The sequence below is a fragment of the Erithacus rubecula genome (assembly GCF_903797595.1).
Source record: "Erithacus rubecula genome assembly, chromosome: 5".
Classification (NCBI taxonomy): Eukaryota; Metazoa; Chordata; class Aves; order Passeriformes; family Muscicapidae; genus Erithacus; species Erithacus rubecula.
Genome location: NC_136687.1, coordinates 1,276,406 through 1,302,252, shown reverse-complemented (window position 1 = coordinate 1,302,252; position 25,847 = coordinate 1,276,406). Strand labels below are relative to the sequence as shown.

General features: G+C 46.6%; 1 protein-coding gene across 13 annotated transcripts in view; it reads right to left on the bottom strand.

Annotated features, from left to right (window-relative positions):
* Window positions 1–6,438: 6,438 nt before the first annotated feature.
* The window catches only part of SLC4A11 (solute carrier family 4 member 11), a 94,389-nt gene continuing 74,980 nt past the window's right edge, over window positions 6,439–25,847 (bottom strand). For 4 of the 13 annotated variants that reach the window (XM_079307290.1, XM_079307287.1, XM_079307288.1 and 1 more), the window contains 7 exons: window positions 24,217–24,442; window positions 23,385–23,491; window positions 22,096–22,264; window positions 18,936–19,109; window positions 14,396–14,591; window positions 12,766–12,935; window positions 6,439–9,973 (listed from right to left, as the gene is read on the bottom strand). In XM_079307290.1, the coding sequence (XP_079163416.1) occupies window positions 9,907–9,973; window positions 12,766–12,935; window positions 14,396–14,591; window positions 18,936–19,109; window positions 22,096–22,264; window positions 23,385–23,491; window positions 24,217–24,442 (1,109 nt within the window). In that variant the 3' untranslated portion in view covers window positions 6,439–9,906. Of the gene's footprint in view, window positions 9,974–12,765; window positions 12,936–14,395; window positions 14,592–14,889; window positions 15,001–18,935; window positions 19,110–22,095; window positions 22,265–23,384; window positions 23,492–24,216; window positions 24,443–25,847 lie in introns of all 13 variants that reach the window. The other 9 variants (XR_013774460.1, XR_013774462.1, XR_013774465.1 and 6 more) reach the window with 3 other exon arrangements.

Genomic DNA, 25,847 nt, shown 5'->3' with positions numbered 1-25,847 from the left:
ATTTACAGATTCTGGTCACCTGGAGGGCTCCCAGGAGCTGTCCCTGTTCTCCATCAGATGTGGCCACAGCTGGGGCTGCCCTGGCAGATGGGGATGAGTGGGAGGGACATTTGGGGATGAGGTGGTGGAAGAAAAGCCCCTGACTGCAAAGTTTTGGCTGCAGCCCCTCCTGTCCACCCTGAAGCTGCTCGTGGTGGGTGCCAAAAGGATTTCCAGGGGGGTTGGTGAAGTTAGGGAAAACCCCAAGAACCTGAAATAGGAGAAAGAGAAATAAAAAAGTGATTTATGAAGACTCCAACAGCCCTGCAGCTCTGGCTCGAGGCTGTACTTACCCATTTGTCAGATTCTTATTGGGGATTTTATTTATCCTCCTTAGTGCTGATGATTTATTCAGAGTGATGGGAGTTCAGTTTTTCCACTACTCTCCCATCCACCTTTTCCAAAGGTTTGGGAAGAGTCTGGTTTTGGGTGTGTGCAGTAAGATGAGAGATTTGTTTGGGGAGCTCAGACAGAGTTATCCAGAAGAGAGAGAACCCCCTTTGGTGCCAGGGGAAAAACCTGGAGAAAAGGGGGATCAGGGGGGACCTTGTGGCTCTGCACAAGTCCCTGACAGGAGGGGACAGCAGAGGGGATTTGGGATCTTATTCTAGGGAACAGGGACAGGAGAAGAGGGAACAGCTTCAGGCTGGGCCAGGGGAGGGTTAGATTGGATATTTGGGAAAAATTCTTAATGGAAAGGGGTGTCCAGCCCTGGCACAGCTGCCCAGGGTGAGTCCCCATCCCTGGAGGGATTTAAAAGCTGTGTGGATGTGGAATTTGGGGACATGGGTCAGTGCTGGGGAATGGTTGGACTGGATGATCTTAGAGGGGTTTTTTCCACCCTAAATCATTCAGTGATCCTGTCTGGGCCCTCCCCAAGCTCCTGGGCAAACCTTTCCTGCAGGACAGTCCCTGTGGAGAGCACAGGAGGAGGGAGGGAATTCACAGGGCTCTGTCCCCCTTGGAGCAAACCACCCCATAAAACCCTCTCTGCCAGCATTTTTGGGGGATCCCTGCTTTGGTCAGAAGGTGCTGCTCGAAGGGAACACCCTGGAAATGTCCAAGGCCAGGCTGGACAGGGCTTGGAGCAACCTGGGCCAGTGGAAAATGTCCCTGCCTGTGGCATCAGAGAGCTCAAGCTCCTTCCAAACCAAAACCATTCCATGATTTCTGCTTTCCACGCAGGATTTGGGGCTGGTTGAGCTTGAGTCCAGCACTAAATTCCCATTCTGAGGCTCTGCAGAGGTTGGAGCAGATTTTGGAGGTTTGGGAGTGAGACCCATCCCGATGCTCTGCTCGCTGTCCCTGTTCTCTCTGTCCCCTAGGTGGCACCGGCTCTCAGCACATCTCACCCCGCTGAAAACCAGCACGTTGTGGTGCCCGGGAAGGCTCAGAAATAAACACAAAATCCACCACGAACATTTAAAAGGAAAAAAAAAAAAACAAAACCCCTACAATTAATTGCTTTGTTGGCTCATACACTGAAAAAATGAGATTTTTGACCCTTGGGTGGCTGCAGGGTTTCTGCTGCTCTCTCTTCTGGTCCATCTCTGGGTTCTGCATCTCCCCAAAATTCAGGGGACAGGGCAGAACTGGGTCCCTCTCCCCAGCTTTGCTGTAGTGGCTCGTGGGTATCTGAGGGCTGGGACAGACCCTGTCCCACCTGGATCACTCCAGGAGGAGATTTCAGTTCTTTATAGGGCTGGGAAGTGCAGGGAGAAATATTCCAGCTCCCTTTTTAGTTTAAAGCAAAGCAGGAGTTTGAGGAGGGACAATTGCTGACAAAATCATCAATTTGAAGATGCAGCCACCCTAAATAATCCCTTTTTCCATGCCCTCCAGGCACAGGGCAATCCCACACATCACACCCCTGGGGCCTGGCTCTTCCTTGGACACTTTATCCATGAAATTTTTGTTCATCTCACATTCCAAGCCTCCTGCAAAGCTGCAGGCAGAGCAGCAGGTGTGTCCTGGTGGGGAGGGAAGGGCAAAGTGAGGGAAACACATCCCCACCTGACCCTGACCATCCCCAGCTCTGCACCAACATTTTAACCAAAATAATTATAAAATCTGCTCTGAACAGGGGCTCATCCAAAAGAAATTCACACAGTGACATCCAGAAGGAGCCAAACACGTCCCTCCCCTCTCCCTCCTGCTGCTCAGCATCCTTCCCCAGGGATCTGCAGGATCCCCACATCTCCCAGAGGGCTCTGTCTGGGCACAAACACTTCTCACCAATTTTTCTGTCCTGTTTTGGGGCTTTCCAGGCTGTGCAGGAAGGAGGGAGCAGCCCTGGGCTGGGACAGGTTCAGTGCTCTGCTCCTGGCACATCCCAACAGCCCCCAGGGCAGAGCAGGGAGCTTCTCCCATCCCAAAATCAGAGGCAGCTCCTCAAATTAACACCATCCAAACTGTTCCCCCCTTTTTCTGGGATTGTGTCCATTTATAAATTGGGATTTACATATATATATATTTATATATATATTTATCTGATGGTCACCAGCCTGGAGACCAGGGATGAATTCACTCTGGATTGTCCCAGATCCTGCTCTGAGCCATTCCCAGCCTCACCTCAATCTCCTCGAGTTAAAGGAAGTTGGAGGATGTTGATCCAAGCCTGGGTCCTGTGGCAGATAATAAATTCACTCCTTGGAGAGGTGGCTCATTCCCAGGCTCCTCAGTGACAATATTCACCAGGATTTGAGTTCATCTCTGGTTTGGGTGATACCAAGGAAGTCAAAGCCACCTCAGATGCCCCCAGTGCACCAAATCAAGTAAAAGGTGCAGTTATTCCCCATTAAATGAGGAAATAATCCAATTTTGGCTCCCCAGACTCTCATGTGTCAGACAAGTGTTCTCAGTCACAGCTGAGATGCTCCAATCCTCAATGTGCTGGGATTGCACAAATATCCCCAGAGAAACACCCTCAGCACTGGGGGAGAAACCCAGACTGTGCCAGGAACTTCAGATTAAATAAAAAACAGGGATTGGGCAAAAAGTAGAAATATATAAACAGCGTATTTCCTTTTTTTGTTTCCATTTTAAATACAGAGCTTCCTTATACAACCAAGGAATTCCCTCTCCCTCTCCTCCCCTAGTAACTCTTACCAAAAGAAATCCTTCAGTGGAAAATCAACACCAGGTCAGGCTGGGAGAGCAAGTGCAATGTTTATGGGGCAGAAATCCCTGAACAGGGATTAAAATCCTTCCTCAGAATCCTGGGACAAACCTCCTGGTCTCCCAGTGGAGAGATTTAACCAGTTCACATCATGGGGGAAACAAACCCAGAACTGCTCCAGATCAGTGGAAAGGGAAAGGGGAATGAGCTGGATCTGCCCCTGGAAGGTTTCTCCTCTTGTCCTGCATTTACACTGCCTCCAAAGAAAACAGAAGGGGAAAATTTAAGATATTGATGTGTTTAGGATATGCCTTTCTCAGGTGGGATCATGGGGAAGGGGTTGCATTAATTTGTGGGTGCACTTTGGATAAAGTTTGGGGGGTTTTAGCAGCTGAGTTGCTGAAGTTTTTAGTAAGAGAATTTCTGTTTTGTGGGGTGACATCTCATAGGATCATGGAATGTCCTGACTTTGAAGGGACCCCCGAGGATCATTGAGTGCAAACACCAACAGAGAGAACAGGGGAAGGAGGGGATAGACAGCCCCAAAAATCAGAGCCCTCAGTCACTGACTGAGCCCGTGTGGCCCCAGCAGACACCACAGGCTAAACCCTGCCAGGGTCAACCAGCAGCTCCTGCCTCCCTCCCCAGAGGCTGCTGTGCTCTGCAGCTGGAACATTCCTTCTCCCATGGGAACAGACCCACTGGGACCTGCTGGGCACCCCAGGGCTCAGCCCAGCTCCACATGGACACATCCAGCACATCCCAGGGGCTGCAGCTGCCAGACTCACCCACTAAATGCCAGAGTCACAATTACTCATTAATATCAGAACTGGTGGAGATGGGAGGGAGCTGCCAATACCTGGGCAGGCAAGGGAAGCTCTGCAGTGGAATGCTGGAGGGACAGGACACAGGGAATGGCTTTAATCTGCCAGAGGGCAGCAATAGGTGGGATATTGGGGGGGGGAATCCTTCCCTGGGAGGGTGGGGAGCCCCAGAGCAGCTGTGGCTGCTCCTGGATCCCTGGAAATGTCTGAGGCCAGGTTGGATTGGGGTTGGAGCAGCCTGGGGAAGTGGAAGGTGTTCCTGCCCTGAAGGGGGTGGAATGAGATGAGCTTTAGGGTCCCTTCCAACCCAACCCATTCCTGAATCCCATAAATCCTGCTCAAGCAGGCTGGCACTCCCCTGGAGGTGCAGCTTGAAATCAGTGGCACTGGTCCCAAATTTGAGAAATGGGAAGCTTTGAACACCAGAGGTGCCAGCAGAACTCCCAGGAGAAGCAGCTCCAGCCTGAGCTCTGTCACTGCCACCAAAAACTCACCCCCAGCTCTGGGGATGCTCAGGGCACCCAGGGCTGCACCTTCTGCTCCAGCCACCTCTGCTCTCCCTCCCAAACTCTGCAGAACCACCCAGCTCATCCACTCATGGAAAACTCACTAAAACAAACACTCCAAGACACCAATCATTGCTGCTGGGCAGATAATTGCTCCCAGCCCTCCCAAAAGCCTCCCCAGCATTGAAATCAACTCCCCAATGTTGAATTTGATAAGAGGATTCCCTGATCACATCACAAACACCTCCCTGCTGCACAGCTCCTGGTTCTCCCCACCTGCATCACTCAGATCAGGAGGGACAGACTTTATTTCAAGCAGTTTTCCCCAACTCTTTGCATTTTGCTGCCCTTCTGTGGCTGAGGAAGGGGCACTGCTCGTGCAGCAGCAGGGATTTGTCTGATGACTCTCCAAGTGAGCAGCTCCTTGCAGGAGAGGCAGATGGGGAGCAGAAGGCAGCAGCTCCCCCAGGACAGGCTCTTCAATATTTAATGTGACATCAGAGCAGAGCCAAGCAACCCGAGCTCGTGCAGGGTTGTGTACAAGGCAAAGACAGACACAGCCAGGGAAGTGTGAAAGGAAAACACCCAAAAGCCAAAGAGGAAAGTGCTAATTTGTGATTTTGAAGCTTGTACTGCAGCAACTCCCTGTTGATGGTTTGCTCTTTGTAGCCATGAGTGGAAGGGTCAGGGTTTGGTCCTTCAGTGCTTTAATTAGACAGGAAAACAATTAGAGATTATTCTCTTCTAACATTCACAGGGCTCAAGAGAGAAAACAACCCAACTCCATCCTGTTCTGTCTATTTAGGTTGTTTTGGAAGCTTGGCAGATGAAAGGAACAGGGGTAAAAAAGGAGATTTCTGAAGGGATGGGGAAGTGCAGCTGCTGGACAGTTATAAACCCTTTATCACTGCTTATGTGGGGAAGGAGCCCCAAGGAGCAGCCACTGCCAGACACAGGCACAGGGTCTCCAGGAAAAATTCCCTCTCAGCATTTCCACAGTGGAAATTCCAGAGGCAGCTTCCAGAACAGGCTGGGGAAGCAGAGAGCTGGGTGAGGAGATGCCAGCAAACATCTTGCACTGAGTTTTGGGGGAACAGACACAACAGAAATGTTTGAGTCACCTCTGGCTCTGCCCATCAGCGTTCTAGACAGGTAAAAACCTGCAAAGGGAAGATTCAGAATGCAAGAAACAATAAAAAAGGTTGGAAAGGAGCAACATGAACGTGTGACAGTGATGGTGTCAATGCCTGGTGGGACACACTGGGAAACAGGAGCTGCTTTTGGGGATGTGACATCTCAGGTCCCTTTCTTGTTGCACAAAAAAAAAACCCCAAACCAACCCCTTCCCTCCCACTCCAAACATTCCCCAGCTCTGTCCAACCCTGGGGGAGGTTCCTGTTCCTGCCAGGAGTGTCCACAGGGCACAGTCCAGCAGCAGCTCCTGCAGCAGCCAAAATCCACGAGCAGAATTTGCAAAGTCTCAGTGTCTGGGTGCAGCTGGGGATGTGGAATTTTGGGGAAGAACCTACAACAAAAGGAGTGTGAGCATCTACCCTGTTTCCTTCCAGAGCATCCCAGCTCCCTGGGCCATCAGGAAGCTCGTGCTGTGTCCCACAGTCCTGGGCTCATCTTGGACACTCCCCAGCAGCAGCTCTGAGCCAAACAGCTGAACCCCTTTGCTCCATCCCCATCCTTTCACAGCACTGATGCAGAGCTTGACATTCATTAAATAACTTCAGATGTTGGTGCCAGGGACTTTGGGGTTGTTGCAGTGCAGTTCTCAGCTGCATTTCCTAAGCAATCCCAAAAGTTCTGCACTGCTTTTTCAGCAAGCTCCACCTTTTCACCAGCTTCCCTTCATTTGCATGGACAAACACATCAAATCCCACACACAGCACATCAAGGACATCTTCAAAAGCAACAAAATAAAACCTCAGACCAACAAAACCAGTCAGGTACAAATCCAATTTTAATTGTCAAGCTCACTTCTAGCTCCTACATTCAACACAAGGATCAAAAACCACGAGTTTGAGAGTAGAATTTTATTCTATCCCCAGTTTCTGATCGTTGTGGCAGCTGTCAAACAGGAACTTCCAAAATCCACTGGTTTCAGAAGCTTCTCCCTGCCTTGCAATGCCAGGTGAACCCCAGGGACTCTCCCAACAGCTCTTGACACCTTTCAGACTCAGTTCTTTGGCAACAGTTATACAGAGCATTGTGCGTATATAAAGAGCTTATAATAAAACTTCTTTTACATTCTAATTGTCTTAAACCTTCACAGAAGTATTAAAGTGCTCAATCAACTCTGAACAAACTCTCCTTCCCTAGTCAGCTACTTCCTGGAAACGCCTGCACTTAAGTCAGCAAAACCAGAAGCAAACAAGAAGAGAAAAGGCATGGAAAAATAAAATAATAAATCCTCTGCAGGATCATGAAAACCCCTTTTGAGACAAGAGGCCTCGAGTCTCACATCTCCCTCCTACCCAAATATTGAGACATTGTCCAAATGTTCAACCAGTCCAAGCCAGCACAGCCTTTTTTCCCCCCCATCAAGCTGTGCTGATTTCCCATCAGTTTATTCTCTGGCCCCTGTAAGAACAAAAACCCTGCAGAACAGAATCCTACTGATGCTACAAAGAAAATACAAACACTGAAGTCACACCAGTGAAAGAAAATAAAAGATACAAACAAGAGATGTGGTGGATATTTAACCCTCCCTGCTGCCTGGATTTTAAATTCTCCCTGCAACATCTGACACTATCTGAAGATTGATCATTCAAAAAGGATTTAAATGGGGACATTTTTGGCCCTTCTAAGTGAGGGGTGGAGGGTGCATCTCAAAACTTTTTTGCCTGGCAAGACCTGCAGGCCAGTCCACCCCACTACAGCTGTGTGCCTGAGGAAATCCCACCCAGAGCCTCAAAGAGGACCAAAGCCACGTTCCCTTGGCCACATCCTGTCCTTCCTGCAGCCACAGCACCCAAAACACCGCTTAAACCACCCCCACAAGGTGACTTTTCCCTGTGGAAACACCAGGAATTCACCCACAGGACACGTGTGTGTTACAGCTTCACTCAGCCAGAGGATGACAGCTCTGATTGCAGCTTTGCTTAAATCTTTTGACATCTGTGGGAAAAACATGTTATTTCAGCCTCAGCAGCCCTCTGCACTCCCTGGCTTCCAGCAGGTCCTGAACTGCTGCCTGTCACCTGCCCTTTTGCTGTTGACTGAAGATCAGACAGAGCTGGGCCACCTCTGAAATCCTGCCTGCCCTGCTCCTTGCTAAGAGCTCCGAGTGATCCTGGCCCAGAAATTACTCAAAAACCAGGAAAAGTGCCCAGAAACCAGGCTCAGGTTTGGAGCTGCTCTTGTCAGACAGGGCCCTGCTGCTCCTGGGGCTGCTGAAATCCCAATTCCCTGTCCTGATGCTCTGGGGTGGTCACCCTGACCCTGAGCCTCCTCAGACCAGCTTGGTGCCATGTGAAGGTTGTGGTTTTGCTATCTGGGACATTGTTTTGCTGTCTGTGACATTATTCTGCTATCTGGGACACTGTTTTCTATCTGAGACACTGTTTTGTCTGCTAAGCTGAGTGAGGGGTTTCCCCTCCAGTTCCCTCAGGGATATAAAACCATGGCTAGAGGAACTCTGGCTGCTCTCCTCCCTCGAGTCTCAGTACAAAGGGTTTGGTAAGAAAATGAAAAAAATCAGTTCTGCACACGTGTTTGAGAGCCATGGGCAGCTCCACAAGGATTAAATACCCTCTGATCTTTAGTGCAAATACACCAAATCTGCAGTGGCTTGAGCCTGGCTTAGCATCAGCACAGGAGCTTTGCACCCAAAGCCTTCCTCCCTCATGGCTGGGCTGGTCTCCCTCACCAAGCTGGGGTGGGAGGAAAAATCTCTGCACCATTTACTGGGCAAGCAACTGGTAAGAAACACTTCTCTGTGCTGATAAATTCATCTTTTATATTCCTCTTCTTCCCTCATTTCTACTCTTTTGAAAGTTCATCACCAGGGTTCACAATTTTTCTGAACATTTTTCAGCTGTGACCTGTGATGTGCCAAGCACTGAACTAAAGGGCAGCTTGTTTCACAGTACTCCAAATAAGAAAACTGACCATAGTACAAGCAAAATTAAATAAACTGAAATATAAAAGACAGCAGAAGTTAAGATTCATCCAGAAATATAATATAACATCTGGGAGTGGGGGGGGAAACTGGAAATCAGCTACACAACAGAAACAATGAAATGACCAACAAGTATTGATTAGGCAAAAAGAGGAAAATTTTCATTGCATTCTGTACATCAAAATTAAATGGAAAATTCACATGTTGGAGCCTCGAGACAGAATGATGAAGGTCTCAAGCCACAGGAAGGAGAAAGCAAAGAAAACACCTTGAATAAAGCAACACGTGAACAAAACCAGTAACTGAGCAGCTTCCAAAGGAATAAAAGTGACCATATCTCAAATGAGAAAAAGCAGCACTGAAGCAGAGAACAAGTATATGATCAGGACATGGTGGGTAACACTGACTGCACAGAACACTTGTGAATTTGGAAAGAACCAGGCCTATTTGTATATCTATGCAAAATATATACACAACTCCATATGTATATATGTACACATAGGCACTACTGTACATATGTATATGCAACCTCGACACAACTGCCCTCTGGGAGCAAGCAAAAAATGCTGCAGTTGTGCAAAACCTACAATTCTGTGTTTGATTACCCAGGAGAAATGGGAGAAAGATCCAAACTAATGCCCAAACAGCTCAAACCCAGAAGGGGTTTCACCCACAGGGCTGTGTGAGCCCAGCCTCTGAATGTTCCCAGCTCGTTTGCAGAAATTCACAATTCATCCAAAGCTGTGGGTTGTAGCAGTGCACACTGCAAGTGTTTCCAAACCCATTAATATGAGACAACAGCCACCCTCTCTCCTGACATCAGTGGTTCAGTACGAGGCCATCCCATCCAGAACACCAATTTGGGAATACTGAGTGCAAAGGGAATTGGATTCAAAGGCCAGGACAGGGCTGTCATTCTATAAAACAAAGGTCAGTTGCTGTTCTTAGTGTTGGGGAAAGAGAAGGATGTGGTGCATTACAAAAGCTCCCCCCACCCTCCAAGAAGGGAACACAGGACAACTCTGGATGCTCCAACCGTGCAGGCAGGCTGGTCTTTGGGGTTTGTGGGGTGGGGATGTGGAAAGGAGCATTTCCCATAAAGCCTGTTTGCCTCACAGCTCCAGAGAGCATCGTCCTCTCAATCCAGGGCTCCCTTGGTCTGGCACAGGCCCCGTGGAGCTGTGCCAGGAGTGCATTGCCAACGTCAGAGCACAAAGCAAGTGGTGAAAGAAATCTGCAGGAGATGGTCCCAGGCCTTCTGTGGCCCCAGAGGAGCTGTCCCTGCTGTCTTCAGTAGTACTCTGCATCCATGGCATCCAGGTACTTGGCCTCGATGATCCTGGGGAGCAGGTTGTACCTAAGGCACAGCAGAGAGGGGAGTCAGCCCTGGATTAAACCATGAACCAGTCCTGGATTAAACCACAAACCAGCCCTGGATTAAACCACAAACCAGTCCTGGATTAAACCACAAACCAGTCCTGGATTAAACCACAAACCAGTCCTGGATTAAACCACAAACCAGTCCTGGCTTCTGCAGCATTTTTCTCTCTGCCCCAAAGCTCCCAGGTGAGTTTGGCCAAGCTGAGGGGGGACAGCAAAACCAACCAATCCTGCAAGCAAAGAGTGTTTAAAGGAACAGCAGTGCCAGGCTCCCTCTGGAAGAGTTTTCTTTCAGCTGGAAAAGAGAGAGAACATCCTCATCCTCACAGGAGGAACATCACCTTCCTGAAGCTCTGCCACCACAAGACCATCCCAACCTGGTGTCTGGTTGTTCACGTGGAGACAGAGATTCCCTTACTTAAAAAAAATATAATAATTTGATTTTCTATAAGAACATCCTCACAAATTAATGTATTTGGGTTAGAAAGGCACTGGGAAGTTGCTCTTGTAAATCCCAGTGCACATTCACGTGGCATTTTCCCTTGTTTAACAAGGGAGAGACTCTTCAGCTGTTCAAATAACTCATAAAGCACCAAAAAATCAGTTTCAGGTTTCAACAGCTGTGCAGGAGAGCCCAAACATCACTTATTAATGAGAAATAGCAGGATCTCCTTAAATAGACTCAGCATAGAAGAAAATGCTTGAGAGTCACAGAAGGCACATAAGAGACAACTTGGAGAGAAGATTCTTCTTCAACCAAAAACTCACCATCCCAAAGCTCTGAATCTAAGCCAGGAGCTGGGAATACCCAAAGAGATCAAGTTTTCTTCCAGCAGGCTGCTTTCCACTGCAGTAATGGATTTCAGTGGCTTCTCAGTATCTGTCTGAGACCACAGCAGTGATCCCTCACTAATGACAACACAAATCATGTTTCTAAAGCTGTTGGATGGATGGAAATGTGGTTTTGGGACCTGGCTGGTGCTCTGGATGGGACACCAAGCCATGCCTCACTCATCTGTGTTCCATTCTTGAATTTGCCCCTTGGCTACTGTCCCATCTCCTCTTTCTCCCTTCACTTCTTAAAAAAAAAAATAGGGAGAAAATATATTAAATTTCTTCAACTGCCTCACCTATTTAGAGTGCCAAATCTTTGGGAAAAAATCATTAACTACAGGGCTCATGGATCATGGTGCTGCCTTCTTGGCTGGAGGCCACAGAAACTACATGAAGGCAAAAGAAATCAGAGGAAGGAAAGCCAAGGGCAGATTTCCATGCTGTGCCAGGCAGCAGCATCTTCCCCTTGGCAGCAGGGCTGATTCTCCAGCTGCTGGGAAAAAACTGCCCTGGAAAGAGAAATGAGTGAGCAACACAGAAGGTATAAAGTGACAGCACCTTATTTACTGAAAAGAAGATATATTTGCATATTAGTATCTAGCTCTTAGTACAAGATCAGGTTTTTGGACTGCATTCTCTCCACACTAATTGAGTTTTCTGTACCATGCCCAGCACCTCAATTTGGCTGAGTGCACTGAGCTGTGATTCCTGCAAGAGCCACTCATGCAGCACAGCTCAGAGTTGGAATATTTACCAGCCACTCATCCAGGCACCCCAAGTGCCACCAGTGTGAAGGGCAGGTGAGGCATTACTGCCACAGGAACAATAATTTCTGTGTTTTCCAAACCTGTTTATCTTGTGAAATCCAGTCCAAATGGCTCTGACATGATCCTGTTGAAAGCCACAGTAGCTCTGACATTTGCTTTTGTTTCAGGAAGGACCCATCTTTATCAGCCAAATAAAACACCAGAGCAGGTGATGCAGATTAGCAAATTGGCAGTTCTGAATTTTGGGATCAGAGGGAAAAGCTCTGGGACTGCAAGCTCAAAGTCAAGCAGATATCACTGGTACCATGCTGGCCTAAAAATAATCAAGTGGACTGGAAATTTGATTTGCTCCTTCCAAGATCTTATTATGGCCTCTCATTATATCCCAAGCACTCAGAGCATGAATGATTTAACTGGAGAATGATGGGTAGTGGCTGCTAATGAACCCCAAGGAAGAAATTAGCTGAATTTCTTAACGATTCCCTCTCAAGACTGTAGGATATTTTGAGGTCCTCCCAGCTTTAAACATATATTTTAAGTGTAAATGTGGCCAGTTTCACCCAAGTGATCATTGACAGGGGCACCCAGCAGTGCAGGAGGTGTGAGTTCACCACAGCATAGGCTAAGAGACAAGAATTCCTCTTAGGAAAAGTTTCCAGCTCTGCTGTGAGCACTGGCCTGAGGAAATCAAATTGCAAAGTGTTAAGGAATATTAACAAATATCACCTAGAGGTTTGGACTATCAAGGAAGAAACATCAGGCATCTCACAGGAACTAAAAAACAAGAGTTTTTGCCTCCTGGGAAGCTGGAAGAAGAGCACTTGCCAGCCCAGAACCCTCTGCACAACTCCCAGCAGCAGTGAAATAAGTTCTTCTTCATGTTGAGGTGAAACTTAATGTATTTTAGTTTGTGGGCATTAGTCCTTGTCCTGTTGTTGGGCACCACTGGAAAGAGTCTGGCACTATCCTGAGATATTTATATGGATTGGTGAGATCTCCTCTCCTCCTTTTCCTCTTTTCTCCAGACTAAACCAGACCAGCTCCCAGTTTCTCCTCTTCTCTGACTTCCAGTAACCCAAGCCTGATGGATTGGATTACAAAAAAAACCCAAAAAACCAAAAAAACAAAGCATGGGAGACAGGCAAAAAAAGACAGCCAAGCTTCCTACCTGATGGGGATCATCCCTATCATGATGAGGGGAAAGATCATCTTCATGTAAGGCAGGGGTGACATGCCAAAGCCACAGAGGATGAGGAGCTGCAGCACCTGCAGGCCAGTGAAATAGTGGATCTTCCTCTGGGGAACTCTGCGGATGTAATGGGTCGGAGGATAAGCAGTCTGGGAAGAGAAGAAGCAGAGTTAGACATGCAGGGACCTGTGACAGCAGAATGGGGCTGTGGGACACCAGGGTTTGAGGGAAGTCATCAATTTGGACAAGCAATGCAGCAACATCAGGGTCTTTAAAAGGTTCAGCAGCTGAACGTGGGATTTGTAGGGTTCATTCCAGTGCCTGAAACCACAGCACTGGCAGTGAGACCCAGAGGATGAGGGGCACTGGGAGCTGGGGAGAAGCCAGGACACCCCTCAGGGCCAGGAGTGCCTCTGGGAACATCTGGAGAGCAATGTAAGATCTTGGGAAGTGCAGTAATGAGACTCCCTGAGGAGCACTGGGATTGTCAGGGCTCCACAGCCAGAGGTGCCTGTGGGGGTGTGCAGGGGGAAGGGCAGCAGATGCATCCAGATGTTGTTCCTGTTGATGCTTCCTCCACCTGACACCCAGCTCCTCATTATTTTAGAGCCTTCCAAGGCTCCAGCCTGGCCCTGCTGCTCCCAGGTCCTGGCTGAATCCCATTAGGGGAAGACCAGGAGATGAGGGAAGTGCAGGAAGAGGCTGTGCTCAGACTGCAGGGATTTTCTCAGCTCTTATCAGCCACCCATTTTTGAGAAATAAGGTGGAAAAAAATGACATTAATAGGCTAAATATGGTGGTTTCTTTTGACAGTTCCTTGCTCATGTCTGAGCACAGGCTTTGACTCACTGTCTATACATCAATGAAGAGGATGAGCGACTGTCTGCTGGCACCAGCACAGCCTCAGTGGCTTTCAGATTGTGCCATGACTCATTAAAAGGCTTCCACAAAAGGGAGTTTTCCATATTTGAGAATACTTTTTAATTTTCCACACCAAAACCTGGAAAATTCCACAGATAATTCCTACTGAAACCAGAAATAATAAGCCACATAGATGAGTAGCTCTTCAACCCTCATTCAAAAATTGACATGACAAATGTAATCTTTACCCAAATTTCAGTTTTAACCTCTGGGATGTAATAGTGGAGATCAAGACAGATTAGCAGAGATGCAGAGCCAAATGCTGGGCTTATTAAACCCTTGTTACATAAGAGAAGGTGAGCTGGAGATTGCTCCAGGTACCACCTACACTGCCAAAAAACACCTTTTTAGCACCTCTGAAGAGAAACAGATTAAAAAAAAACATCTCCCAAGTTTATTTTCAGCCCACATCACAGAGGTTTCAATAACACAAGTAATTTCATTTTGAGTTTAAAATCCCATCTTGTGGGTATTTCACACAGAATGAAAGTACAAAACAGCACCAAAACAAACAAACAAACAAAAAAACCCCTGCCTGATTATTACTTTTTAAAATGTGTGTGCTCTGCAGATGACACGACAGTGCGGGGTGGGCGGGCGGGTGGGGGGGGGCGTGTTAAAACTTCGGGGGGGAAAAAAAAAAAAAATCTCACAAAAAAAAAAAGTGAAAGTTTGAAGAGTGCAGTACCTGCTCCTTGAGCAGCAGAGCCACCCTCTCAAAGAGCTGGTTGCCATCGATGGAGGTGAGGGCGATGTAGAGGAAGAGGCCGAAGAGCACCGGCTTGGGGATCCACTGCAGGGGGAAGGGCAGCAGCAGCAGCGACAGCCCCACCAGGAAATTCGCCACCAGACTCGTCAGCCGGGTCTCCTTGACACTCACAATCCTGCAAGCAGGGAAAGAAGGGTTAGGAGATGAGGTAACAGCCCCGAATCCATCATTTATCCCAGTGGCTTTTCCACAGGGAAAGGGAAACTCATCCCCAGCGCTGCAATCAGCACTGGCTGCAGGAGGCAGAGCCTGGCTGGAGCCAGGCCAGGCACTTAATCCAACAAAACAGCTGGAAAAGTGCCAGATTCCCCTTCTGCAGAACTCTACAGATCCTATCCTGAACTAAATTGCCCTCAAAACTCATTCTGTTTAGCACTATGCAGAAAAAAACCAAACAAACAAAAAAAACAAACCAGCCAAGAATCCTCCTTCTGGAGAGTAATCCTTCCCTTGATTTACCCTGGGCACATGCAACTGGCTTCTGTCCCAAAAACTCATTGCCTTCTCCAGGAACTAAGGAACCTCTTGAAAAAACAAAAAAACAAAAAAACAAAAAAACAAAAAAACAAAAAACACAACAGCAAGTCAGCAGTCTGACAGAGTCAGCATTTCTGATGGATATGAGGATCTCCCTGTTTACATGGAAGGGAATGCTGAGAGCACCACACAGGGATTCAGTCCTGCTGTGGGCAATTGCCTATTACCATGCAAAACATGTCATTAATTAATGCAAATTTTCCAGAGCTGACAGGCCACAAATTGAGCTTTTTTAAGGGAAGACTGACAGGAAAGCAGGCAGCAGCTTTAGCAACCTACTTGAGGGGAGGCTGCTGTGTTTTCTTTGCACTGCAGCTAAACCTGTGAGCATCTCCTCCCAGTCTGAAAAAAATCACCAGAAACAATGGGAGGAAAGAAAATCCACATCTGTCAAGACTACTTACAAAGAGAGAAAAAGAGTGTTCCTAATTTTTTTTTTTTTTTTTTTTTTTTTTTGCAAGATAAGTCCAACAATTGAGTGGATAAGCCAGTGAATAAATCCTCCTATTATGAGGGAAAATTTTTGTCCATAGGCTGTTTTGGTATCATGTAGTGAGTGACCTCATTCCCTGGATGAGACCCCTCAAATTCTGAATTAACCCTAGACACAAATTTCTCTAAGGATTAACATCAAAGATCTATCAAAACACACTTCCCTCCTTTGCACATGCACTGCTGGGATTCCCCAACTCCTTCTGCCCTAAAGAAGACTGAATTATTGCAATATTAAGTTGGAGTGTTTTTCTTAGAAGTAAGGTCAGGATGAACTTCAAATCTGTTTATCCCCTCAAGGAGCAAAATGAAGCTGAGGGAATGAAGGAACCTTCCACACCTGCATTTGGAGAGGGAGGGAAAGGGTGCCAGCCCAAAACTTGCTCTGAGAATTTGGACAACAAGGCAGAATTAACACCAGCAGTCATGAGGAATAACAGGTACCACTAACAGCACCAGGATTACCAGGACAGGATGCACAGAAGTGTTAACCTTTAAGTAACCTTCCAACAGTTTAACCCACAGCTTTCCTCCTTCCAAACAGATTTTGTTGGATCCTCTTGCAAGTCTCCTACATCCAAGGGGTCCCTGCCAGTGCCTAGAGAAGTTGAGGGAGGGCAGAACTCTTCACTCTTGCCAGTTCTGGTAGAACTGGGACATCTAAATGGGTCTGGATCACCACAGAAATCCTGGAGATGAACAGAGCCAAGCAGCTTCAAGTGCAACTGGAAGTGCTGGGCAAGAATAAATCCAAAGTCTGGCCACTCCAGAGCTGCCAGAACCATGATGAGCCTCTGTGGTGGCTCAGAGAAGCAGGAGTTTAATGATTTAACCTCACCCAGGTACAGCAAGAGCTGCTCCAGCACCAGGTCAGCACAGAGGAAGAATTTCTGCTATTTCAGACAGAAATCTCCCCTCCTGCTGGGGAGGCTCCTGCCCTGCAAGCACACACAAGTCTGCAAGGGAAGTCATGCAAATGGAACAGCTCAGGACAAAAACCCACGAATTTCAATCAAATTTTCATAACCACATTTCAGTCAGATGCAAGGCTGCAAGTACAAGCTCAGAGTGGCAGCCCTTTGCAAAGAGATTTCTGAAGTTTCATGGAATTTTCTACAGCCATCTCCTAGGGATGCAGCAATCCCAGCACTGTGTTTGATCACACACAAGATGTACTGCAACTGCTGCCAGCTCCTGCAAATGCCACTTATTAGTTTGGAATATTTTATCAGAACATAGCTAAAATTATTTCATAATTGGCCAAACATGGTGTTTTTAAAACTGATGTTCCCAGCTTTAGATTGGTCTTCTGCTAATTCTAGCACCTCATTTCCAGAATAAGAACATCACAGTCACAGTAAATCAAGAGAGGAATCCTTGATTTCAGTGTGTTCAGAATCTGGTTTGGCATTGAGGATACAGCTCCAGAAAGTCTGTACTGTGATGGAAATAAAGTAATTAATGGAGATTAAAGAGCATAATCCAGGCTCATTTTCCCAAAATCCTCTAAATATGGCTAGCATGGGATTAGCCATTCCTGAACTTCTCCAAGTAAGCAACAAGAGCCTGTTTGCAGATTGCCACAGGAAACTTAAATTATTTCTCTACAGGGGAGAAGAAAATTTTGCTTTCACTGTGACAGATCTTTATCCTTGTTTATATCATCATCCTGTGGGAGCTTTGATTTGAGTGCAGGGAAGGAGCCTGCCAAGGGAGACAGAGCTGATTTTCTAATTGAGCTTCATTTCTTTTTCAGCAGAGCTGGCTAAGAGGGAAAAAAAGAAAAAAAAAAAAAAAAAAAAAAAAAAAAAAAAAAAAAAAAAAAAAAAGATGACTATTGCTTGGAGCCTCCTGTTCTAGCCTCAGTGCTTTGCAGAGAACAAAAAGCTTTGGTCTCAAAGGGAGTTCAAAGCTCTAGAAAACCCTCATTCCCTTTTTCACTCCCAATATCCAGTTCCCAGCACCAATTTGCTTCCAGCAGAGCAGAGCTTTGCTGTGAAGGAACAAACTCAGGGAGACCAGGGCAGCCCCCAGCCCTTCCAGGATAATCACTGGAGCTGTCTCTAGGACAGAGTGGCCAAAAAGGCCTCTCTGGTGCTTTTTTTGGGGGGCAGCTGGGTGAAGGAGGAGAGGACAAGTGCAGGAATTAGTCCTTAGTTCAGGCAGGGGAGTTGACTTTGTCAAGGCAAAGCCAGAATACAGAATCATGACAGTGGAAAAGCAGGAAAAAGAGGCACTTGGATATTAGAAGTGACAACAGGAGACACAGGAGGGAGGTTTGGCACGTGGGTTTCAAAGTGTGAGTTCATGTCTCAAGGAAACAGAGTGGAGGCATCCCAGAGCACATCATGGACACGAGGAGCAAGTCATGGATTAAAACCCTACAGAACTCAAATTTCAAAGCTGATTTTTTCTTTAAATAGGGTTTAGTGTTTATTCAAGAGAGATATAGCTGTGGAAACAACTGATGGCAACATATCCTAATGGGAATACAAACCCAAGGGACTGATCTCCCAGGAAAGGATCCACAGAAGAGTTACAGGGAGCAGCAGAACTCAGCAATTCCCAGATGTGGAAGGGGAAATCTGTCCATCCCTGACCCAAAAATCAGCTGTGCCTGGCTGGGCTGGGCCATCTGGCACTAAAACAAGCCTGAAGACAGATTCACTCCATCCCCCAAAGTCAATGATCACTTAGCCTCACTTTTGATAAGTGGCAACTCAGAAAATGGAAACCAAGGCAGGATAATTAAAACTAATGGTGAGTGGAAATTACCACTTCTGTGGTAAAAGCACTCAGCTGCAAGAGACTGAGATCCAATGGGCCAGATCTGCTCTAGAGTAGAGATTATTTCATGAGAAAAAGGTTTCTAATTTTTTTTTAATAGATCTGTGATGAGAATGTGTTGCTTAACTCAGAGCAGCAGAAGAGTTGGTCTTAAATAGAAACCCCTGACCCAGCCATGGCTTCACACTTATTTCTGTTTAAAACCCAGAAAATTGAAGCATCTCCTTCCCAAAATGTGGTGGGAGATGTTATGGGAGCTCTGAAATAATGGTGCATTTTTCCTCTCCTTAGTAATAGCCACCAGACAGGTTTCAGGCAGTGAATCAGCTTTGGATTCTTTCTGGGGAAAGCATCCGGAGAGATCCAGCCAAAGCATCTCTTCAGCTTCCCACAAGGCTGAAACTGAGAATGGCCTTGGCTGACTCTTCCAGAGAATTTGCAATGGGGTGGGTGGGATCCCTGCAGGATGCTGCCACTGGCCAGAGCATGAGTTTGATGCTTGAGTGAAGCCAAATCAAGGCTCACCAGGTGCATCTTTCCAACACTTGCAGATCTGGACTACAACAGCCAACACCCCAACCACACAACCCACGGCTCCCAAAGGGTTGGGAAGGCCCAGAGGAATGCAGAGGGATCCACTCACGTCTCGTAGATGTGTCCACTCTCCACCCTCTCCTCCACGTAGGCCAGGGCCCGGACGTGCATGGGGGAGTGCGGGAAGGCAGCGTGGATCCAGGGCAGCCCGAACACCGACAGCCCCGTGTTGATGAGAGCCACCAGCAGCAGGTCCCAGTGATAGGCTGTGCCCTTCACCAGCCTGGAAAAGGGTTGGGGACAGCAGTTACAGCTGGTGCAAACCATGCAGGCTGCCTTTGTTGAATACTCAAGTGATTTCATACACACACACACACACAGATTTCACACCTCTGGATTTATTGTCGGCATGGTGTGGACACTAAAGGTGGGAAATGTGATGGTTTGCTCCCAAAGCTGTTGTCATCTGCAAAGAACAACTCTGAGCAGAAAGGCAGCCCACCAAAGTGACATTTTATCAGTGAACATTTATCACAGAGCCTACAAAAAATTCATGTGTGTGTTTGCTCACAGAGTCTACACAGAGAGCTGATAAAATCCTGAGCATCTGCTGTCAAAGCACTGACTCTGAAGTTTCTTGTTTGTAACCCTGATCTCTCTCCTTCCCCACGAGCAGAACATGTGCTTGGTATGCTGCAGTAATCCCCTAATTATATAATTGCTACTGCATGATAAGAAAATGGGACAGGAATTCATTAAACTTCAGCTCCTCCTTGGTAGTCACAGAATCATGGAATGGATCACAGAATGGTTTGGGTTGGAAGGAACCATAAAGATCATCCAGTTCCAACCCCCTGCCATGGGCAGGGACACCTTTCACTATGCCAGGTTTCTCCAAACCTCATCCTACCCTTGGACACTTCCAGGAATGGGACAGCCACAGCTTCTCTGAGCACACATTGCAAAAGGTTGGTAGCCAGCCAAGGAGATTTGCTCCTAAGCTCATCAAATGCTGCAGAGCCTCCCTGTTTTGATTTTTAGAGGATGGGAAAGCTAACAGCCTTCACTGAGGAATCTGAGCACACTCACTTTGCCAGGACTGTGCAGAAACCAGCACCAAGAACTCACCTCTATCTACTTCAACCTTGCCATTTTTTCCCAGGTCTGCCCCTTTCTTGACTATTCCCATCTTGTACCAACTGCTGAGCTAATATGAGGAAAGTTTAGAAAACAGGCTGGGGAAGGATTCAGCTCTCAGACTTTAAACCATCACTGAAAGGTCCAGGGCTGCCACTGTAGTACCTGACATCCTCACACAATGCAGGGATCAGCTGAATTCTCTCTGGGCACCACCAGAAAGGGAAGCATCATTTAGATGTGTCAATGCCACCCAAACAGGCTCCACTGAACACCTCAGCACAGACTTGGAACCATCCAAGATATTCCTGGACACGAGGCACATGGAGCTGGTGGAGTTGACCCAGCACACGAAGATCAAAGCCATTGTTTGGGCAGCAGAAATCTTGGGTGGGGCTCACTTTTGGGACAAAAGCCTGGTCCCACTGGGAGTGTCCCCTTCCACTGACTGAGGAGGCTGTGGGGTGAGTGGGTCAGGTAGGTGTCTACCCTGCAAAGCCTCTGGAAGGTGCTGGCAGGAAGGGTGGGATTGCAAACGCGTTTCCTGCGTTGGCTCACGCTTTGGAAACACAGCCCCTGCTCACGTGCTGCTTTCTCTGAGCAAAGGCACCTTCAGCACCCTCAGGGTCATTGTTTGTTGTCCCCCCCATTCTTTTCAGAAGGCTTTAAGGATATCAACCTGTTGGAATGAATCCAGAGGAGGCCACCAAGATTATCAGAGGGATGAAGCACCTCTGCCGTGAGACAATCGGGATTGTTCTGCCTGGATAAAAAGGGTCTGGGGTGACCTAATTCCGGCCTTCCAGGACCTGAATGATGGGGAGGGACTCTGCAAGGGCCTGGAGTGACAGGACAAGAAAGAATGGACTCAAATGGACAAAGATTTAAATGAGATATTAGAAAATATTCCTTCCCTATGAGGGTGGGGAGGCCCTGAAACAGCGTGCCCAGAGAAGCTGTGGCTGCCCCTGGATCCCTGGAAGTGTCCAAGGCCAGGCTGGATGGGACTTGGAGCAACCTGGAATAGTGTAAGGTGTCTGTGATGGCACCACAAACAGATGGTGTCAAGTCCTAGTTTTTCCATCTCTAAAAATCCCTGCCCCAACACCTGATCAGCATCAGCTCAGCCCTGTACCCAAGAACTCTGAAAAACTCCAAAGAACATTTTACATTCCTTAAAGATATTCTAGTGGAAAATACCAAAAGTTTAAAAGAAATTCATATTAGCCAAGAGATGACCCACTTACATACAGATTTATGCAACACTTAAAGGGATATAATAGAGATAAGAGGTGGTCAAAGGAAACTAAATTAGTGGAGCTGAATTTGAGCTTGTCTCCTCTCTCCTAATTCTGTGTCACTCCAGCTACAACATGGAGAATGCTAATGGGTATTATGCAAGGAGAGAACCCTCCCACGCATCACATTAGCAAAAAATCCTCGGAGACGTGGTAGTTTCCCTGGAAAAATGTATCCATGTTCATTCTTGACATCCTATCTGATTGCAGTTGGCACAAAAACATCAGAGGGAATATTTTAATAGTGCAAAATATCGAGTTTGCACTTAAGTGAGACTTATCAGACATTGCACATATTGTTTTATTGCACTTTCACCTTTCTTTAGTTGGAATTTACCAGCTCCAAATGCTCCTGATGCTCAGCTGCAGCACTTTGTGCTACAACATTTATGTAGGTCATTGACTTCTCATTTTCAACAAATTCTCTGTACTGCAAGAGCAGTGCAAGTGTCCACATGTGCCAGACACTCCCTAAATATCTTGAGGTGCATCCAAAGACCTCAAACTGTACAAAATATCCACTTCACATTCACTATACCACCTCTTGGTTCCCAAAACTCTTCCTGAAAAATGCCTTGAGAGTTTTAAGGGTCAAACAATGATGTTGAGCAGAGAGAGAAGAAGGAACAGGTTGAGGTGATGATATTGTTGAGGATTTGAGGTTTTGGCTCACTGCCACAACACTGGGCTCTGGGGATGGTGAGGAGCTAAGCAGCAGAGTTACTTTCACCTGTGACAACAGGAATTCTTAAAAACACATCCTGAACACATTTTCTGATGCCCAGCCAAGCTCTGGGCTTGGTGGTGGTGGCAGAGCAGCACGGAAGGCATTACCTGTTCTCCGGGGCGTTGGCGAGGGACGCGACGATGTTCTGCTCGATGAAGAAGAGCATGGAGAGGAGAAATCCCAGACCCATGGCACTCATCACTGACCCTATGGACAGGGACTGCACAGGGGCCAGCACAAACAAGCTGTCAGAGGCGTTGTAGTTAAATTTGGACACTGCAAAGAGGAGGGGAAGGATGTTAGGAGGAACCTTCTTGTCCAACCATCAGTGTTTTACCCACACCAAGAAGCACTGGGAAGCAAGCAGGAAAGCAGGAGTGATGCTCTGGCATGTGGGAGCCTGGAGGCCATGGGAGATGGGTCCATCTGGCTGGTTTGGTTTATTTTTTATCTCCATCCACTCAGGACTTGGCTGCCATCCTGATGGGAAGACTACTGCTAGTCCTAGCAGGCATTACAGATATTGGAGCAAAACAAAAGAGGGGAACTTGTTTTGATGCAAGGTGTTTTTAGAAGAGGAAGCCTTATTTCTAATCAGCACCATAATGCTCAGCTCATCTACCCACAGAGGCATTTGGAAACTTCCTCATCTCCAAAAAGCTGTGCAAGGCATTTTAGTATAAAATCTAAATCAAAACTCTGCTGCCATTGGAAGCAATCCATGGCTAGGGACAAATCACACATGGCCACTCATCATTTTGCAATCCAACTGGATGGAATGGCCATCATAATAAAAAAAAAATAAAAAAAAAATAAAAAAAAAAGCCATTTCTTATTTGTTTCCATACATTTCCTCACATCACCCACTCACGTCACTGCAGGACAATGCAATTCCTGTCCCCATTATCACTTCCTGATATGGAAAAGTTGATCTATCTGGCCAATGAATGGTGTCTCATTTTTAGATTTCCTTATGTAACTTAGGGCTGCCCAGATGCTCTGCACCATTTCACCTAAATTAGGAAAACAAACTGGACACAAAGAGGACAAACTGGGATGACCAACTCCATGTTGATATGACTGGCAACAACCCTTCCTGCCTGCTGATTACTCTGCCCTTTGTTCTTTGCCAGAATTGTTCATCTCCCTTATTGTGACACGCACCTCAAACTCATTGGAAGGACTTCTGGATAATTTTTCTTGCCCCAACCTCATTTAATCAGGGTTTTGAATGACATAAATCTAATGGTGAGGAAATCTGAGCTCTTGGTGGGAGGTACACACAGTATTTGTGAAATTATATGGAAGAACTTTATTTTTTAGCTGAACTTTTCTAGGATTTCACTTCTCTCTTTCATAAACCCCCACTATTTCTGAGATCAAAATCAGAACTTACTTTCAATTTCCTTGAAGATGTAGGAACCCACAATAGAGAAGGTCAGGACTGAAATGGGTAAGGCACAGTCGGACAGAATTTCACGTACCCTCGCGTGCAAATATGGGCTGCAAAAGAGACAAAGAATTCCCATCAACACCCCACTGTCAGGACAATCACTCAATCCAGACAACATTTAATGCTTTAGAAGTGAAAATTCAGTCCCATCTTACAATTCTGAAGAGATACTTGGAGTGGCCAATTTGTCTTTCACTCAGCCCTAAATCTTCTGGAAACTACAGCCTTTGAAGGTTGATGAATGCAGAAGCAAAACACAAAGAATCAACAAAATAAGATGCAAGCTAGGGAAAAAAAAAGGCCTTCAAGCACAAATTTGTGTCTCATTTCCACTTTACTTTAATTGCTTCCTGCATTTCAAATAAAGAGTTTTAAGAGCAATAGGAGCAAACCCCAAATTAGAGCTGGTGTTTGGACTCCCAAGAGCACGCTGAAGGTACATTCCCAGCAGACTTTCTTGCACCATCAGGAATTTTTGCCCAGCAAAATGGTTCAATGTCTGTTTAGAGGGAGATACAGGGATCCCAATGTGAATTGGGAACCCAAATCTTTTTTAGAGACTAATTTGTGAGGCAAAACTGAAGACAGAAGGACATCATCCACTGAGCGAACATTTCCTTGCGCTGGGAATATTTTCCAGGTGTCCCTGCCAAATCCATCTCTGCCTTTGGCTTCCACCTGATTTTCCTGGGTTGCAGAATTAAGATCTAAGCTGTAAATGACTCTCTCAGAGAGAACATGAAATAATCAGCACCATGAGCTCTGAATGACTCACCTTTTCTTGAACTGATAGAGCGTGTGGCCGAGCCAAAGGGTTCCCAACATGAGCATGAGGCTGAGCACGGCGGTCTCGCGCCCGTAGTGCCCATCCTGAGTGCAGGTCTGGTTCTCACTCACTGACGAGTTCATCAAGAAGGTGGTGTTGATGCCCAGGTCTGGGATGGCATCAGCCCGTGGCTTTACACCTCCTGTGTGCCCGTGGTGGTAATATTTCTTAAAAACTGCACAAACAGCCAACAGAAAAGCATTAGAAGAGTAGTGTGACAATCAAAGTAAAATAAAGTGATTTTCTAGCTTGATCATGAACTATTAATGTTTTGCTTCACCAGCTCTGCCTCTCTCAAGCAGAAAGAAATCAGAGTTGCTGCTCTTAGGAAGCCAGTGCTTCACTAATTGATTTTTTCACTTCTTTTAACAGGTAAGAGTTAAATTAATCCATAAAGCAACTCTGTAAGGACTTCCAGTGGTAATTATGTGGCTTTGTTCCCAATATTGGAAGCACTGCTGTTAGATATACATATAAATATTTCTATCTAGACACCTGCTTTCAGCAGTCTGGCAAACAAATCCCATTGGGATTCTCTGGAGACACCAAGAGCAGCCAGGCTGCACAGATCCTTAAGTGGATTACACAGTGTACAGCAATTACTTTTCTTCCCAGGCTAGTCCAGATTGTAGAGATAAGGTTGATGATATGCAAAACCTGGGAGAACATCTAAATTTACAATGCACATTAGAGCTACAGGGCACCTGAAGTAAACCTGCACAAACAGAACACCCAGTAAAGCCCCTGGAACTGTCCATAAATGTTTTAAACCAACTCAAAGTCATTTATATAAGGAATGGACAGATCCTCTTGCTCTTCAACATTCACTGTGTTCCCATTTCTATGTCACTGGCTGGCTCCAAATGTATAAATATGGGATCATTCAACCTCTTTGGGGAAGAAGAGCCTGAAGGAGCAAGTGAAACAAGAAGATGGGAATTGAGTTTTGCAGCCTCAGAGTTCCCACAATATCTGCTCAAATGGCAACATGCAGCATCCACTCTTCTTGTGCCCATAGGAAATACAGGAGCATGGAAACCACTGTGCCAGAGCTTTGCAGTCCCACTACCTTTATTCATTCTAGTCAAACACCCCTTCAAACTTTGCCCAGAGAACTTCAGGGCAAGACCATCCTCTCTAGGCAAAAACACAACCACCTGAAGCTTAGGCTAAAATGCACCTCCTAACATTTCCCTCACCCTCAAATTATAATCCAGGTTCTGAAAGCCCCAAACATTTCAGCTTTTCCGTCTGCAGCAGCAACAGGGAAAGCAGAGAAAACAAACTAATTCTGAATATTTGAAAAGAAACTTTGAACGTTCTTGTGCAGCACAACCAATATTTGCAACCACCTTGAATCTGGCTGAAACCCAGGTTATGTTACTGCTGGTTTGAAGCTCACCCCAGTGTAAAATGCCCTGAGTTCAGCCAAGGAGCCATTTGAAATGCAGCAATGATCTTTCTTGTACCATCTTTAGTAGGATTTAAAGGTGTTTTAAAAGAAGTCTGGCATTCACAAGGGGATGAGGTCAGCGCAGCTCGTAGGCCATGAGAGACAAGACTGCTTCACATTTAATACA